The following is a 19,546-nucleotide window of genomic DNA, read 5'->3' on the forward strand; positions in this document are numbered from 1 at the left end:
GTTTTTCATTAGGCCACGTAGTTGGTTGTAATAAATTAATACAATCAAAAAACATTTCTATCAATTCAATTTGATAAAAGATATAAATTCATGTATTTAATTATTTGCTAATAACATATTCTCAGAAAAGGGTACTAAATTATTTTTATTAAATGGAATGCCTATAAACTTATCTATCTTAAAATCTTCAAATTAAGATTTATGCTATTTCCAATCTTTAAATTTTCCAAACATCTTAAGATGAATTTGATTAATTTTTATGCTTTATGAGTAATTAGCCTGACAGCAGTGAAATTTAAAGTAATGAAAATTCTTCAAGAACGTCAATCTTTTGCTAAGTGAAATGAGCAGAACCAGGAGATCATTATACACTTCGACAACGATATTGTATGAGGACATATTTTGATGGAAGTGGATTTCTTTGACAAAGAGACCTGAGTTTCAATTGATAAATGACGGACAAAAGCAGCTACACCCAAAGAAAGAACACTGGGAAACGAATGTAAACTATCTGCATTTTTCTTTTTCTTCCCGGGTTATTTATACCTTCTGAATCCAATTCTCCCTAAGCAACAAGAGAACTGTTCGGTTCTGCAAACATATATTGTATCTAGGATATACTGCAACATATCCAACATATAAAGGACTGCTTGCCATCTAGGGGAGGGGGTGGAGGGAGGGAGGGGAAAAAAAAAATCGGAACAGAAACGAGTGTCAATATAAAGTAATTATTAAATAAAAAATTAAAAAAAAAAAAGAACGGCAATCTTTACAACAAAATACTACAAAAAATTAATGTGAACTTGAGAGAAATAATCAACTATTAATATTGTTAAAGTCCAAGATTTTTTTTCCCTTCCTATTTCTTCATTCTCTTCCAAGTCAAATCATCTTCTAAAGAATAGAGCTGATAATAAATCAGAGTTGACATTCTTCTCAATCTAGTTCAAACTTCACCCAACTGGGTAAGTTTAATTTGGATCAAAAAATAAAAAGAATTTACTTTAGGTGAATTCCAGTCCTAAGTATTTTACTCAGGCTTGGGTGGGGTGGTAGATCCAGCTAGATTGTCTGAGGTTCAAGGAGTTTGGGAGTAAGAGTGATATAATTAAAGATCTGTCCCCCACCCCCTTATAGTAGTCATTCTACAAACGTTAACCCATCAGAGTTGATTGTTACTTGGTGGGAACAACTACCATGTAAAGGGCAAGAGCTTCTACGATCTATCTTTGGTTGGGAGAAGGCCAAGAGACTATCCTGTTATTAATTATTCATGTCGTATTTAACAAAAAAGATATATTACCCAGAATTATGTCTCTCAAACTTTTTACAAGTCACAAACTACTCTCTTTGCCAAACTAGAATAAGAATAAAAATACAAACTGTAGAACATACATGATATACAACAATAACAGCTCATAAGGTAGACAATATGTATTTTGGTCCCTTTTAAAAATTTCAAGTTCTTTAGCTACAACTTCTAAATTGGTGCAATTTTTATTATACTGAACATAAATAGAATAAGTCTGATTTAGAAATATTTAAAAATAATTTGATTTCAAATACCTAGTTGTCAACTGACAACAGTAATAAATGCTTTAAATAAGGTCAAATTTTAGGAACTTTTTCATGTCAGAAGTTGGTGAAAATTAAATTTCTTGCACTATAAATTTAAGTCCATTTCTCTGACCTGTTTTTATCTACTATACTACAGTATATTATACTATACTACTATAATAATACTTGCAACACTTGAGACTATTGTACAATACAGTAAGAAGTTTTTAAAAACTATTTGTAACAGTTCTTTCAAACAGTGGCAAATAATAGTAAATTGAGGGGATGCCCATCAATTGGGGAATGACTGAACAAGTTATAATATTTGATTGTAATGAAACAATGTGCTATAAGAAATGAAGAACAGAATGATTTCAGAAAAACCTGTAGCTACAGGAACTGATGCAAAGTAAGAACAACCAAGAGAACATTGTACAGAGTTTAATAGCAATACTGTACGAAGATTGACTATGCATAACTTAGCTATGTTGTGTTTTTTTTTTAAATTAAAGCTTTTTATTTACAAAACATATGCATGGTAATTTTTCAACATTGACCCTTGCAAAACCTTTTGTTCCAAATTTTCCCCTCTTTCTTCCCATCCCTTTCCCTAGCTGGCACAAGTAGTCCAATATATATTAAATATATAACTTAGCTACGTTCAGCAATATAATGAATGATCTAAGACAATTCCAAAAGTCTCATGATGAAAAATATTATCCACCTCTAGAAAAAGAACTAATGAAATATGAATGCAGATCTAAAACAAAATATTTTTCACTTAATTTTTTCTGTCTGTGTTCTTTTACTGTATGACTAATATGAAAACATTTTTCACATAACTGCACAAGTATAATCTGTAACAAATTGGTTGTCATTTCAGAGAAGAGAAAAATTAGAACTCAAAATTCAGAAGAAAAAAATGCTAAAAATTGTTTTTATATGTAATTGGAAAAAATAAATGAAAGGAAAGAGAAAGGAAGCTAGCAACATTCTCAAGAGAAAAAAATTAAGGTCAAAAATATATCTCTGTTTATTTTGAAAACATATTGTTAGTATACATTCATTATCTAGGGCTTCTGTAAAAGAGAAAGAACCATCTTGATTTTTTTTTGTCTCCCAAGCAATTAATAGGGGGATGGTTCCTCAGGAGATTGTGTCAGTATACAATGTATTACAAGTATTGAGTTTATGCTATTTTTGTCTCAGCATATTTGCTTGTTTATTTCCAAGTTAGGATGGATCATTTATAAATGTTTACTTGTTCTATCTGTGTTTCATTGCTCAGGATAATTTGTGCTTAAGGATATTTTACTATGTCTCAAGTCTTTACAACAAGGATTCTTAAACTGGAGTTCATAGAAATTTCAAAACATGCAAGAAATGTTATGAGAAAAAAAATACAAATTAATTTCCATTAATTTTTAATTAAAATGTAAAATTTCTTCCAATTAACAATTTTAAAAAACAATATTCTAAGATTTTGTCTATTGGCTTCTCAGTCTGCCAAAGAGCCCACGACAAAAAAAAAAAAAAAAAAAAATCCTTCTTTATATCTACCGTTTTAAAACAGCCAAAGTGTAGAGATAGCTAAATTCTATAATCATTCTATGATTGTATGGCGTACATTCCTGAAGATAGAAGATCACGTAGCTTATGGTGCTAGATATAGATAGTCCATTCTTTATTTTGTTTATTTCCTTAAGTTTAAATAAAAATGACTTGTTAAGCTTGAAATCTCTTTAGCTCAACTTTTCCATCCACTATAAAAATAGGATCTAATACAAGCAAGTAAATAAACAATGAATCCTTTGGCAGATCCTACATCAAATGTTATCTCTCCAGATAATTAATGGCTGTTTATTTTTTAGCCCTATATTCATTCATCAATAAATTCTATTTTTCTGTTTAAAAATGAGCAAAAACATGATTAATATGGAATTTTATTTAGAAGAATTGCACATGTTTAACCTATATCAGATTGCTTCCTATCTAGGGGAAGGGGGAAGAGAAGAGAGAGGGAGAAAAATTTGGAACACAAAGTTTTGCAAATGTGAATGTTGAAAAATGTCTTTGGCAAGTATTTGGAAAAAATAAAATAACTATTAATTTTTAAAAATAAAATTAGCATAGGGCTTGGAGAGTTTGGAGACCTGGATATGATTTCATTTTGGCCTCTCCTGTAACCTTAAGCAAACACTTAAAAAATGAGGATAATAATTATACTCACTAGGTGTTTTTAAGGTTCAAATAAGTTAATGTATGTGAAAGTACTTTGTAACCAAAAAGCAGTACACAAATTAAAGGTTGAGTACATGGTTTCACAATTTCATAATATTTCATTCCCCCTTATTAATTTTTCATTTTTAAAGTTTCTATGTATCTGAAAACAATGGCAAAATCCTACATGTAATTTGTTCAGTGCTTTAAAAAGCAATATTTCCTCCAATAATTCCTTGAAAATGCCTTTCACTTTTCTTTGGTTCCCCTAAGTACTGTCTGGTTACAACAAAATCCAAAGTCTTTGAAATATTTAAGTCTCACTGGAATGAACAGAAAAGAACACTGAGCTAGGATTTTTAATCCTAGAATTTGCCTCTGTGCGTCCTTGAGCAGCCTCTTAATTTTCTAGGACTCATTTTCTTCTGCAAAATGAAGTTTTAAATTTCTAGTCAGAAGAACTAAAATAGCAAAGTAATGATTTTTTAGAATTACACCATTTTAAGACTGATTTGATGTAGATATAATAAATTCTATGGACTGACCTCTTCCTATGACAACATTATTATCATCCACTAACAATGTTCTGACATCATCAAGTATACTACAATGAAGTGTTTGGAGTAGAATAATAATCTTTTAGGTGATAGAGAATAAATACTTTAAAATTTTAAATATCCTCTGCTTCTCAAATGGTTTAGTCATTAGATACGGTGATTTTACACTCTCGTCAAGGAAAATAAGGGAAAAATTTAAGAACTGAGTATTAGATAAAAATGAACATGAGGTTCACAAAAAGGAAAATAAAGCATGAGGACAATAAGTATACAGCGTATTGAGTGTAAGTAGGAACATGGACAGCTATGGCTAGCACATAGTAAAATTAATAGCAACTTCATATAAAACTCAAGATATTTTTCTATTTCCCCCCCATCTTTGAGTTTTGCAATAGTCATCTATCCATTCAACTTTTTATCCCACATGCCCAACATTCCTTCCTCACTTGTATATATCACTGAATCTTTCTCCTTCAAGACACAGCTCAAGCAAGATTCTGCAGAATGCCTTTCCTGATCATCTCCTTAACCACAACTGTTAGTATTCTCCATTCTAAACTCCTTTGTATTTATATTTATTATGTATATATTTATATGTCATTCTCCACATTAGAATTCAAGCTACATTAGAGTAGGATTTAATTTTATATATATATTTGCATACCTAATCCTTAGCATAGTGCCTGACACAAAATAATACCTTAATGATGTTCTTGATTATTTCTATAATGATACCTTCAGTCAAAATGTTGGATTCAGCATGAGAAGATTATTTGGCAGTAAAACCTTTCTCTTTCCAGAACAACACTAAGTTTTCTGTACAAAAACTGTTCCAATGTTAGCAGTGACCCTGCTTTAGGAAATAAGAGTCCCTAAGGAAAGGAAAAGGCCAAACCAAATTTTAATTTTTCTCCTTTTTAAACTCTTCTCTTTCTATAATTAAGCCTAATTTTATTAGTACATAATGATACATAATATAATGAATAAAGAGATAAATAAACTCAGAGTCAATAAGACTTGGGACTCCTGATACTTCCTGTGGCTGTGGAATCTTCAGAAAAATCACAACTTTCAAAACCCCTTGCAAATTCCTAAAACTAAAAGTTCCTATAAATTACTAAGTGCTTGCCTGCATTAATAGAGAGGATTTTTTAAAAGAGGTTTGTATACAAATGAGATTATGGGTAGAGTTAAAAAAAATTGCTTGATATCTCATTGTATGTAAATTTACATGGTAGAATTTTGAACCATGTGGAATTATTAAGGGGGAAAGAAACTCAAGTCTCTGTTACCAAAGAAATGAATCTTCCATGGTTAATCATTTCAAATAAGAATAAAGAGCTCATTATACAGACATAACTATAATGGCAAGGAAAATGTTTTTTCCTTTTCTTTCTGGTAATATTATAATGATTTCAATCAAGTTTCTTCCAGGATAAGGAGCTGGACCAATTATGAATTATAGCTACAACATTATAATATCAAGCTTCCTTGTGTAGTACTCAATGAAGAGTACAATAACTTAAAAGTGAAAAGGATAAACAAGAATTATTTAGAAACTGAACTGTCTTCCCAACACAATATCCATTTAATCTCTGACTTGTAATTTAAGGTTATGATTGCTTATTTCAAGAACTACTTCATAACGGCATAAATGTCACAGAAACCTCTCCTTTTCAGCCTCGCAATTTTATGTAAAAGGATAGAGAAGCTTGGCCAGTAGAGTGCAAGATTTAGATTCAAGAAAATCAAGGTTTAAATCCTATTTACCATTTAAGAGCTGTTAACTATGGGCAAATCATTCTAAGTCCCAATTTACTAAATGGGGATAATAATACTTTTAACTATCTACATGTAAATTTTCATGTGGGATGTGTGTATGTTATATTTGTGTTTTCTCTTTTTCAAATTACCTCTCAAGTGTCCATATCAAAAGTAACATGTTAAGAGTTTTCCACTATTACTGATCAATTTATTTTGATTTCTTACATTTAAAAAAAATTTTTTAATTTTTGTTTCCTTTATCATCATAGTTATACCAGAGTATTTCTCCCCTTACAGCTAGCAAAATGTCATCCCATGTGGCAAACACTAATTTTTTAGAGAATGTGGGGAAAAAATCAGCACAGCTAAACTGATATATTGAAAAAATCTGAAAACCTACAATATGTAATATCTGTGAACCTCTCTTGAAGGTATGGACTGGGGATAACTTTCTATGTATCTTCATTCAAGAACTTCTTGTTCTTAATTTTGTGACATTTACTTTTGATTTTTTTGGATATAGTCATTCTTTCCATTTACATTTTTATAATTATTGTGTACTACTATTTATTAACAGACTATATACTTACCTCCAGAACTTTCCAGCAGTTCATAAAAATTTTTCCATGTTTCTCTATATTAATTAGGCACACATTTCTTACGACAATCATATTCCATTACATTCCCAATCCATATATTTTATTTAGCCATTCCCCAACTGATGTGTATCTACTTTATTTACTCTTAACTTTCACAAAAAAAAAAAAAAAAAATCTTCCTAGAAACAAATCTGGAGTATACTGGGCACTATTCTTATCAATGGCTTCCTGGGGATATAAGCCAAATAATGTAATCTTTCTGTCAAAGACTATGAACATTACTTACATAACTTCAAACCGTTTTCCAAAATAGCCAGAGCATTTCACAGGTGTACTACCAATTAATAATAGAGTACCTATCCTTACACAAACCCTTCAACACTGTTGATGTTTTAGTCCTTTTTCTAATTTTGCAAGATATAAGATAAAATTTCAAGTTTGCTCTGGTTTACATTTTTTTCTATTGCCAGTGATTTGGACAATTTTTTAACATACCTGAGAACATATGCAGTTCTTCTTTTAAATACTGCTTGTCCATATCTTCTGACCATTAGTCTACTGAGGGATAGCTATTATTTGTGTGTGGGTGTAGGTATATTTTTTTTACTATTTATGTAGCTTCGAATATTAGAATATTATCAAAGAAAATTAATACAAAGTTCCCTTCCCATTCAACAACTTAACTTTCTTATCCTAGTTGCATTAATTTAAATTAATTTAAAGGGATTAACGCAACCCTTCAGAATGTATTATGGAGTGTACTGTAAATGTTGATATATGTCTAGCTTCTGCTAGACTGATTTGTAGTTTTCAACTGCTGCTTTATCAGATAGTTTGAAGACTGGAAATGCTAGTCCAATTTTGTCTTAACTTATTTTAATTATTTCCCATGATATTATAGACCTTTTAATATTCCAAATGAATTATTATTTTAACAAATTCTGCAAGTAATCTCCCCCTCGACCCTCCCAGTTTGTTTGGTATAGTATTAAGTGTGACTTAATTCTGGTAGCATTGTCATTTTTATTATATTAGCACAGCCCAGGCAAAAGAACTGACAATTCCTCCAGATATTTAAGTTCTTATTTATTTTTTAAAATCACTTCATAGTGATTTATGTATATATCTTAAGTATATATACTTAAGTAAACATTTGAGACAAAGAACACTAGTAACTGAGGCTTCATTTAGAAGATGTGTTCAAGATTTCTTAAAACAAAAAGAACTCTAAGGCCAAAGTAATAATTTAAAAAGTAATAGGCACATGGGTTGCCAAATGCCATCCTACAGGCAAACTGAGGGGAGAAATATAGTAGAGGAACTTTGATGGGGTGAATGAGTAAGCAAAGAATTCGGGAAAGTGCTCATAAACCTCTACAAGCAGAGGGATAAGGATATTTTTGACAGATAATGAGTATGAAACAGTGGTGAGTTTAAGGGGAATGATAGTGAGTTCAGTTTTAGCCACCCGGAGTTTCAGGAGCCTCTTGGATATATTGTTCTAGATTTCAATAGGCAAGTAGGTCTAACTGGCAGAGGAAAAAACAGTGTTGTACCTATACCTCTGAGCTCTTTGTGTGGAGATGTGAAACACCCATCAGACTTGATGAAGTTGCCAATTAACATCAAAAGAGTACCAATAAATTCTTCAATAAAACCACACATATAAGAATTAATCTAAACTCTTTATGACTATTTTTTGTTTTCAATTTGTAATACATTTTAAAATGAATTCTATAAATCATGACTTGTTAGTTAAACCAATATTCCTTTTTAATTCTCCAAAATTTTACCTTCAATTATAATTCTCAATGAATTGGGAAAATTATTCAATGTGTCTTTAAGAATTTTTATTTCCTGCAAATTGAAGGCACCTCTCAGATTGGCTAAAATGACAAGAAAAAATAATGATAAATGTTGGAAGGGATATGGGAAAACTGAGACATTAATACATTGTTGGTGGAACTGTAAATGAATCCAACCATTTTCGAGAGCAATTTGGAACTATGCTCAAAAAGATGTCAAATTATGCATACCCTTTGATCCAGCAGTGTTTCTATTGGGCTTATATCCCAAAAAGATACTAAAGGAGGAAAAGGGACCCACATATATAAAAATGTTTGTGGCAGTCCTGTTTGTAGTGGCAAGAAACTAGAAACTGAGTGGATGCCTATCAGTTGGAGAATGGCTGAATAAATTATGGTAGATGAATGTTATGGAATATTATTGTTGTTGTATTGTTGTTGTAAAGAAACAATCAACAGGATGATTTCAGAGAGGCTTGGAGACACTTACATAAACTGATGCTAAGTGAAATGAGCAGAACCACGAGAACACAGCAAGTGTAAGTACAAGATTACGTGATGATCAACTGTGACATACTTGGCTCTTTTCAACAAGGAGGTGATTCAAAGAAATTCTAATACATTTAGGATGGAAAATGCCATTCACTTCCAGGGAGAGTTTTATGGAAACTGAATGTAGATCAAGACATATATTTTCGCCTTTTTGTTGCTGCTGTTTGTGTTTTTTTCTTTCTTGTGGTTTTCTTCCCTTTTGATCTGATTTCTTTTTTTTCCCTCAACATGACAAATACAGAAATATATTCAGAAGAACTGCACATTTAACTTATATTGGATTGTTTGCTGTCTTGAGGAGAAAGGAGGGAAAAAATTTTGGAACACAAGGATTTGCAAAGGTGAATGTTAAAAACTATCTTTGCATGTATTTGGAAAAATAAAATACTATTAAAAATTTTATTTCCCATTCTTTCAACTGTGTAATATTATATCTTTTAGTTTTACTGTTCTAAGATTTTATGAAAAAGTTTTTGTCCAATCCATCGATACCTATTATGACTTATAAATTCTGATCCTATCCCATTCCCAGCAGTTATAACTCCAATCTAAAGTCTTGATTATAAATAACACAAAATTTCTTTAAAGTATTACCAAGTCTAGTGCCCCTTTGAAATTTAAAAAAATATATCATGGGTATAAGAACTAGAAAGATCATCTGGTCTAAGTCCTTCATGTTACAGACAAAGAAAGTGAAACCCAACAGATTTTAAGTAACTTACTGAGATTGACACAATCATTACTTCAAATTCTTTCTATTTGTTGAATACAGGCTCAAATAACTATTTTGCTTGGATATATCTACTCTATCATAAAAATAGTATTAAAAATTATTTTGTTAAAAAGATTTTTTAAACACAACTAGTGACCACAGTTTCATAGCTAATATCCTAAGTGTGTCAATAAGCAGAACTCAAGCTTGCTGTATTTTACTTTCCTGTGCTATGCAGGCTGGAAAAGAAGAATAGATTTAATGACTGGACTAGACGATTAAAACCAGAAAGAAAATAATTCATTATGCATTAGAATCAAACAAAAAAAAAATTAGCTAATAAATAGGGAAAAATATATAGGGAAGGTTAAAAAAGTGAATGTTAAATTATTAAACTTAATATTAAGGCTACTAAAACATGCTATTTTTACAAATAAAAAGTCCAATAGAATAAAAAAAAATTCAGAAAACACAAACTATACTTACTGGGTTATCTGTAGAATCATCAGCCAATTGTAAACCAAAATAATCTCTCTCAGTTAAATCAAGATGTTTAAAAACTATATCCAACAGAACTTGTCCCTGATCGTGTTTCTAGAAGAAAAATGAAAGAAAAAAAATTTATGTCCTCACAATACAATGAAATTCTAATCTGGGCATTTTATACTTTCCATTGAGGGTAGAGGTTTTTCCACAATAATTCCATCTACAAAAATGGGAAAGAAAAAAGAATACACCAAAAGTAATGACATGATAAACTTCCCAAAATGAGAACACATTTTCAGTAATCAAATTTGGATGAGCTACATTTACAGAGGTTATTAGTTTTTGGATGAATAAAGTCAAAATTAAATCAAGAAGAATAGATATAATACAGAGAAAAATCTTTGCATCAAATAATTCTGACAAAAAGTATAATAATAAAGAAATTGAGGAAATTGACAAAAATATACAAAATTAAAATCATATATATATGCACACATATATACATGTTCAAAGGTAAAACTGTTACCTAGCATATGAAAAAATGCTTAATTACCTGGTAATAAAATATGCAAATTATTATAATTCAAGCTTCGATTCATACTGATCAAATTGGTACAGATAATAACGGATGAAAGTAGTGTTGGGAGGAGCTAAGAGAAGACAGATACTACTGGTATGACTGTAAATTCTGATAAACAATTATAATTATAAACATTGTTCAGAGATCATATTATTTTGACATATTCCCTAAGGAGATCAAAAACTCAAAGAAATGCCCCACATAAACCAAAACATAAATAAATAATCTTTTCTTTATGGTAGTAAAAGAAATTGTAAGTAGACTGAATTGCTTGTTAGGAAATGGCTCTAGCAAAGTGAAATATATTGACATAATATCATTGCAAAATGTAGAGACTTTATTCCATTTAGCATTTTAAACCTAAGTAATCAATTCTCTTTTTATATTTCAAATTTACTTCTTTCCATATAACTCTACAATCCAGCTATACTTGCAGAAAATAAAATACTCAATAATCTATCTCCCCACTGTGCTTTTTGATTGACTGTTTCCTTCCACCCTTGCAGACCTGGAATACACTCCTTCACCTCTTGGCTTCTAAACCTTCTTTCAAAACTCATCTTAAATTCTATTTTCTACAAGAGTTCATCTCCCCTTCCTTCCCCAAATCCCTGCTATTATTACCTTCCCTCTGAAGAAGTGTGTGTGTGTGTGTGTGTGTGTGTGTGTGTGTATGTGTGCGCGCGTACGCGCACACTGTATTTCTGTACAAAAGGAGCTAGCTTCCTGTCCTGGACCTTGTACTTTTGCCCTTTTTTGTATGCCCATTACTTAGTACAATGCCTGCCACGATAGGAGCTTAATAGATGATTTTGTTATATTTAGTATCAGACAACAGCAAGAGAGTATCAGTGAAATTATGTCATGTCTCCCTTTCACCATGTGACCAATCCAATTTTGTCTCATAAAATTTCTTGATGATGTCCTATACTTCTTTGAAGCTTCTCAAGGCTTATATTATAGTCTACTTACATACACCATTTGCCATTCTGTAGCCTTCTTCTATGAAATATTTATCTTCAAAGGCAGTGATATTCAATGACTAATCAACAGAAGAAGCTTCTAATTAAAATACTATTATTGACAAGATGGGCATTTGCTTTCTGTGGAAACTTGGGGTTTTACAATCTAGTATGCTACTTTGGGCCTAGTTCAATATATATTTGTACCATATGACAATCATACATATTACTTGACAAGTTCTATAGTCTCTTTTCAAATACATGTTGAAACCCAGACAACCAATATTCCTCATATATTTCTCATTTCTTATAAGGATAGCGAACCAAAATCCTTTGAGTGATTGCATGTCTCTTTGAGAAGATTATGCCATATACTTTAAGTGAATAATATAATTTACAAACAAGAACATCTCGGGGAACCTACTCAACCTGGATTCAGAGCTGAATTTCCTCCAGCAAACTGACTTGTTAGCTAGTATGCATTTTCCTGTTTTATACCTTGCCTGACTTTTATTCTAAGGCACTAACTGAAAAAAAAAATATTGTTGCTCCATTTTTCAAGGAATCCTGAATGATGATCTTGATGTATGGATATAAAACATTGTTGTAAAAGAGTTGATGACAATTTTTTTTTGAACTAAAAAAAAAAAGCAAAATGGGACTTTGTAATTTTTTCAATTACATAAAATTGCAAAACTGTGGTCTGTTGTTGACTATCAACTGTAAAAGTCTGCTTTATTCCCTGCTAATGCTCTTCTTGAGAGTACTTTCAGTTAGTGAAGAAATGAGCCTCATAAAGATTTTGTACTAATAGTGTAGGCACAAAGATTGGCAGTTAATATTTACTTAGGCAAGATTTCATTTTCAGAGCGCAAAGAAAAAATCTTTAGAGCTTCCATAAACTAGATTATAGCTGCTCTCAAAATATGTACAAACATACCATACAATATCAAAAAAGGAAACTATTTATGGCACCCTAGAATAATCATGTAAATAAGAAAGGGGGAAGAAGGAAGGAATTAGTTTTTGTATAGAGCCCATTATATAGTAGACACTGGGTTAAGTACTTCATAAATTCTATCTCACTGCTTCTCATTACAACCCTATGAAATAGAGATACCATTATGATCTCATTTAATAATTAAGGAAAATGAGGTATAAAGAAGTTAAGTGACAGAGAGCAATTTGGAACTATGCCCAAAAGCCTATCAAATTGTGCATACCCTTTGATCCAATGTATCTAGTGGGTCTTATATCCCAAAGAGATCTTAAAGCAGGGAAAGGGACCCACATGTGCAAAAATGTTTGTTGGCAGTCCTTTTTGTAGTATCAAGAAAATGGAAAATTTAAGTGGATGCCCATCATTCGGAGAATGGCTGAAAAAGTTATGGTCTATGAATGTTATGGAATATTATTGTTCTACAAGAAATAATCAGCTGGATGCATTGTTGGTGGAGTTGTGAACAAATCCAACCATTCTGGAGAGCAATCTGGAATTATGCCCAAAAAGTTATCAAACTGTGCATACCCTTTGATCCAGCAGTGTTTCTATTGGGCTTATACCCCAAAGAGATACTAAAAAAGGGAAAGGGACCTGTATGTGCCAAAATGTTTGTAGCAGCCCTGTTTGTAGTGGCTAGAACTGGAAAATGAATGGATGCCCATCAATTGAAGAATGGCTGGGTAAATTGTGGTATATGAATGTTATGGAATAATTTATTGCTCTGTAAGGAATGACCAGCAGGATAATACAGAGAGGCTTGGAGAGACCTACATGGACTGATGCTAAGTGAGATGAGCAGAACCAGGAGATCATTATACACTTCGACAACGATATTGTATGAGGATATATTCTGATGGAAGTGGATTTCTATGACAAAGAGACCTAACTGAGTTTCAATGGATAAATGATGGATAGAAACAGCTACACCCAAAGAAGGAACACTGGGAAATGAATGTGAACTATTTGCATTTTTGATTTTCTTCCTGAGTTATTTTTACCTTCTGAATCCAATTCTCCCTGTGCAACAGGAGAACTGTTCGGTTCTGCAAATATGTATTGTATCTAGGATATACTGTAACATATTTAACATATATAAGACTGTTTGCCATCTTGGGGGGGGGGTGGAGGGAGGGAGGGGAAAAAAACGAAACATAAGCGAGTGCAAGGGATAATGTTGTAAAAAATTACCCTGGCATGGATTCTGTCAATACAAAGTTATTTTTAAATAAAATAAAATTAAAAAAAAAAAAAAAAAGAAATGATCAGCTGGATGATTTCAGAGAGGCCTGAAGAGACTTATATGAAATGATGCTAAATGAAATGAGCAGAACCAAGAGATCACTGCACACGGTAACAGCAAGATTATGTGATGATCAATTCTGATGAACGTAGCCCTTTTCAACAATCAGCCAGTTCTGATGTTCTTGTGATGAAGTGAGCTATCTATATCCAGAGAAAGAACTGTGGGGACTGAGTGTGGATCACAACATAATATTTTCACTCTTTTTATTGTTGTTTGCTTGCATTTGCTTTTCTTTTTTTTTTTTTTTTCCTTTGTGATCTGATTTTTCTTGGGCAGCAAGATAATTGTGGAAATATGTACAGAAGAATTGCACATATTTAATATATATTGGATTACTTGTCGTCTAGGGGTGAGGGAAAGGGAGGCTTTAAGAAATCACTCTATTTAGGCTTTTTCATAGCCATTTCTGGGAGAATTCCCAGAAGTACAAATCAGAAAGAATAATTAATATAATGACCACAAGTCACAAAATATACAAAATTCTACTGTAGCAATCACATTCTTCTTTGGTTTTGATTTCCTTACCTATAAAATGAGGGTTGACTCGTTGCTTGACCAAATGGTATTTAAGGTCACTTCTAATGAGATCCATGAGTAAATCTCAATCTCTCGATTTCTCCTCTCTCTCTCTCTGTTTCTCTCTGTTTCTCTCTCTCTGTCCCTGTTTTCAAGGAGCTCAGTTTAACAAGAGGGACAACATGTGAGCAACTATATACATAAACAAGATACAGCGAGGATAAATTGGAAATAATCTTAAAGGCACTAAAATTAAGGAAAGAGTTCTTATAAAAGGCAGTACTTTTACTGACAGTTAAAGAAATCGAGGGATGACAGGAACACAGGTAACAAACATTCATGAAGTACTTACTATGTGCCAGACAATGTACAAAGTGCTGGTGATACAACTACAAACAAAAGGAAGACAGTACCTATCCTAAAAAAAAAGTTTACATCCTAATGGAGGAAGATAAAAAAGTAAAAGGTTAGGAATATGGAAATATGGAAAACATAGGGGGCATGTATGGCACTGAAGACTACTATGCTAGTGCAGGGATTCATCTTAACCTTTTTTTGATTATGGATACCACCGGCAATATGGTGAAACCTCAATGCTCCTTGTCAGAATACAAAATGCAGAGGATTACATAAAAAACTACACTCAAATAATGTTATCAATGTATTAATAAAAAAAAATTCATGGGCCTCTGAAATGTATGCAAGACTCTCTTTAAGGCCTTGAGTTAAGAATCCGTAGTCTAATGGAAAAATAGGTTGAACCTAGAGTAATGAAGTAATTTTAAATTCTGCCTCCCACACCAAATAACCTAAAAAAAAAATAAAAATAAAAAAAAAAAGACGACTTCTGAAACTTTAAGGAACTACCACATATATACAGAGTCCAGTGTTTCTAGAAAATATAGCAATTCAAAAGACAAGTTTTAGAGAACTCTTACCATTCCTTAACACCTGACTGCCACAGAAGAACAAAATGGCAAAACACTCCAGTAACTTTGTCACGAAAACCCCCAAATAGGTCATAATGAATTGGACAAAATTGGAATGATTGAACAATGAAAACAACACAGTAGTTTTCCATTGAATTAATCTATATTGTATATAACATTTAAATAGGCTTTTAAGGTTCTGAAATTTCTTTACATATATTATGTCAATCAAGCTTACTAATAAGTTGACATTTTGGGAGAAGGTACATATTTGTCTAAGTAGAACTTGCTTCAAAATATAACCAGAATAAAATAAAACCTTATAAATCAAAAAGACTGAGGGGAGGAGGGACTGGGAGAAGAGATGGCCAAGATGCCAGTAAAAGTAAGACTTCATTAGCTCCTCCCAAGTTCTCCTCCAAAGAACTTTAAAGAATGTCTCAAAACAGATTCTGGAGTGGCATTAACCACAAAAAAGATGAGAAAGGTCAGCAGGAAAAGTCTGAAATATTGAGGTGAGAGTGGAGTATATGCAGTCCAGCATAGGCTGGGCCAGTGCGAAGCCCTGCCCAAACAAACTATCAGCAGGCTTTTGGGAGCAACTAAATCAGCAGCAGCGGCGGCGGCGGATACTTCCAAAGCTCTAATCGCAGAGGTGGTAAGGTCAGAAAAGTTGTCAGATTACAGGGGTTCCTTTGCTGGTATCAGGGCAGGAGTGTTGCACTTCCCAATTCAGATCTGGGTGACAAACTTGGATCTTAGCACAAGAAGAGCAGCTCTAGCATATAAGAGCTTGTGGTTGGAAGGGGAACAGGAATCCTGACTATAGTTCCAGTGCTGAAGAGAGCACATGTCAGAAGAATAGTAAATATACTTCTCCTTAGATTATATCACCTTGGAAGAACAGAAAAATTTTAGGACCCCAGAATTAGCTCTAAAGACAGCTTCACACAAATCCTGAAGTTTAGAAGAGTGCCCCTACCACCCAAGAAGCAAAGACCCACTTTATCACAATCAGAACTCACAAAATACACCCTCCCAAAAAAAGAGCAAACTACAAAAAAAGATAATAAACATAGAAAGCTACTAATTGACAGGGAAGATCAAAACACCAACTAGAAGAAAAAAAGTCAAACTGCTATAGCCAGAACTTCAAAGACAAAACATCTTTTAAGAAATTATTAAGGAAAATTAACCAGAAGTAAATGTGAATGTGATATATGTAAATTGGTATAAGGCCCCAAAAGAATTTCTGGAAGAACTCCAAAAGCATTTTATCAAATAAGAATGCTACAAATCTGAGCTTAATCATACAGAACAAATATTTAATAAAAAGAGTTTGAAATATTTTTAGAAAGAAAACCAGATATGAAGAGATCATTTGCTGCTTGAATATTCCAAATAATAGAAATGCAAGAGAAATAAGTAAATGCAGACAGCAACAACAATAGTGACAACAGAAAGAATGTAACAAATTCCTTTATATTTGAATATTTTTTCTCTTGGCCAGTTGCAGAAATTGTCTTTGTCATTGGAATATGAAATTTAATTATGTGTCTTGAAGTTCAAAGGACAGGACTTTTTTGGAAGTAAAATGTAGATTCTTTGGGGAAAATCAAGTAAGAGAAGCAGAAGAAAAATTGGGAAATGAAATGAGAGTAATACAAGATAATCATGAAAAATTAGTCAATGACTTGGTAAAAGTGGCACGATAATTAAGAAAATAATACCTTAAAAAGCAGGTTTGGTGAAATGGGAAAAGATAAAAATTCATTAAAGAAAAGAACTCCTTAAAAATTACAACTGGTGAAAAGTAAAAGGGGCCAAGAAAAAGAGGTACAAAATCTCACTGAAGAAAATCATTCTTTAAAAAACAGAACTGGACAAATAGAAGCTAATGATTTTGTGAGATATCAAGAATGACTTTGTGAGAAACCAAAAAAGAATGAAAAAGAAAAGGGAAGAAAATGTGAAACATTTCATTAGAAAAACAACTGATCTAAAAAATACATCAAAGGAGATAGTTTAAGAATGAACAGACTACCTGAAAGCCATGATCAAGGAAAAAAAAAACAAAAAACAATAAAACAAACCTAGACACCATCTTTTAAGAAATTATTAAGGAAAATTGTCCTGATATCCTAGAACCAGAAGTAAAATAAACAAACATTGAAGAATCTATCAATCACTTCCTGAAAGAGATTCTAAAATGAAAACTTCCAGGAATATTATAGCCAAATTCCAGAGTTCCCAAGCTAAGGAAAAAATATTCCAAGCAGCCACGAAGAAATAATTCAAGTATTAGGGAGCCACAATCAGGACAACAGAAGATTTAACAGCTTCTACATTAAAAGATCAGATAACTTGATAATCCAAATGGCAAAAGAGTTTAGGATTACAACCAAGAATTACCTATCTAGGAAAAGTGAGTATAATTCTTCAGGGGGAAAAAATGGTTATTCCACAAAATTGAGGATTTTCAAATCTTTCTGATGAAAAGACCTAAATACAAAATCTGACTTTCAAATACAAAACAAGAGAATAAAGAGTGAGATAGTTAAGAGAAATAATTAGGAGTGCAATAAGGTTAAACTGTTTACTATGTTTACTACATAGAAAGATAATACTTGTAACTCCTATGAATTTTCTTATTATAAGCGCAGTTCAAAGGAATATACACAGACAGTGGGCACAAGTGTGACTTAAATATGATGGGATGATGACATAAAAAATAAAATTCATGAGTTGGGAAAGAAATCCACTGAGAGAAGGAGAGAAGGAAAGGTGGAATGGGTTAAATTATCTCATATAAAAAAAGGCATGAAAGAGCTTTTACATTGAAATGAAGATGAGAGAGATGAAGGGGAAGCACATGAACATTGCATTTGACTCAAAGAAGGAATAAGCTACACAGTAGTTGGCTGTGTATAGAAATCTATCCCCCTATACAGGAAAATTGGAGAGGAAGAGAGGTTAGCAGAAAGGAAAGGGAAAAGCAGAAACCAGGAGGATTTTTTTTTTTTACACTTTTGAGGATGTATAAGGTAAAAGGGGAGAGGGAGAGAGTAGGATAAATGGGGAAAACAGGAAGGAGTGAAATATACAGTTAGTAATAATAACTGTGGAAAAAAATCACACCAAGTTTATTCATTTGGCTTGTTTTCTTTCCCAATATGATCAACAGGGTAATATGTTTTGTATGACTGCATATGTATAACCTATATCAAACCACTTGTCTTCAGAAGACAACAGAGAATATGGAACTCAAAATTAAAAAATAAAATAAGAATTGATTTTACATATAATTGGGGGAAATTAAATATTAAATTTCTAAAAAGAAAATCAAGAAATGACATTATATGAGGACTTTTTCCTTTACAAAAGGATACAAGAAGTACAAAATAGGATTATATTTTTTTAAAGCTCAGTTCCCACAGCGATAAGGGAACTTTGTTTATGGACCATTAGAAACAATTTTAAATAAACTATCTCTGTTTATGAATGTTAGCCATCACTAAAATAGGCTAACAAGTTACTTCAGTTTAAAAGGTGTAGTGGCTTTTTCAACTTAAATGCAGAAATACAATATAATTGAAAAGAATACTATGAGCTCTTCTTAATATTCTTTTATCAATCTGCTCACTTGTTTATACACATTTGAAGTCATTACCAATTTAAAATAAAATAAAACATTTACATATCATTATTAATATCTCATTGTCTCTTCAATGAATCAAGTAGCAGTATCCAGAATATCATTAAGTTTTACAACTGAAAAGGATCTTAAGATATCTAGGCAGTAAAACTGGATTTACTGTTGAGCCATGTAGATGCATGTTCCATGTTAGAATATATAGGGGAAAAGTAGAAATTGCTTTGAAGAAGTTTACAGTCTATTGGATGTTAGTTTGGGGAATAAAATGGACACAGATAAATCAATATGAGAATATAAGGAGGAATAGAGAACTCAAGTGGGGTAGGAAGAGTAGAACTTTCAAAAA

At 32.0% G+C, this 19,546-nt stretch overlaps 1 protein-coding gene across 2 annotated transcripts in view; it reads right to left on the reverse strand.

The window, feature by feature from the left end:
* The window catches only part of PTPN4 (protein tyrosine phosphatase non-receptor type 4), a 196,370-nt gene that overhangs the window by 116,954 nt on the left and 59,870 nt on the right, over positions 1-19,546 (reverse strand). For both annotated transcript variants that reach the window (XM_051985730.1, XM_051985729.1), the window contains exon 3: positions 10,253-10,360. In XM_051985730.1, coding sequence (XP_051841690.1) covers positions 10,253-10,360 — 108 coding nt within the window. The remainder of the gene's footprint in view (positions 1-10,252; positions 10,361-19,546) is intronic.

Source organism: Antechinus flavipes, chromosome 3, assembly GCF_016432865.1.
Source record: "Antechinus flavipes isolate AdamAnt ecotype Samford, QLD, Australia chromosome 3, AdamAnt_v2, whole genome shotgun sequence".
NCBI classification, from domain to species: Eukaryota; Metazoa; Chordata; class Mammalia; order Dasyuromorphia; family Dasyuridae; genus Antechinus; species Antechinus flavipes.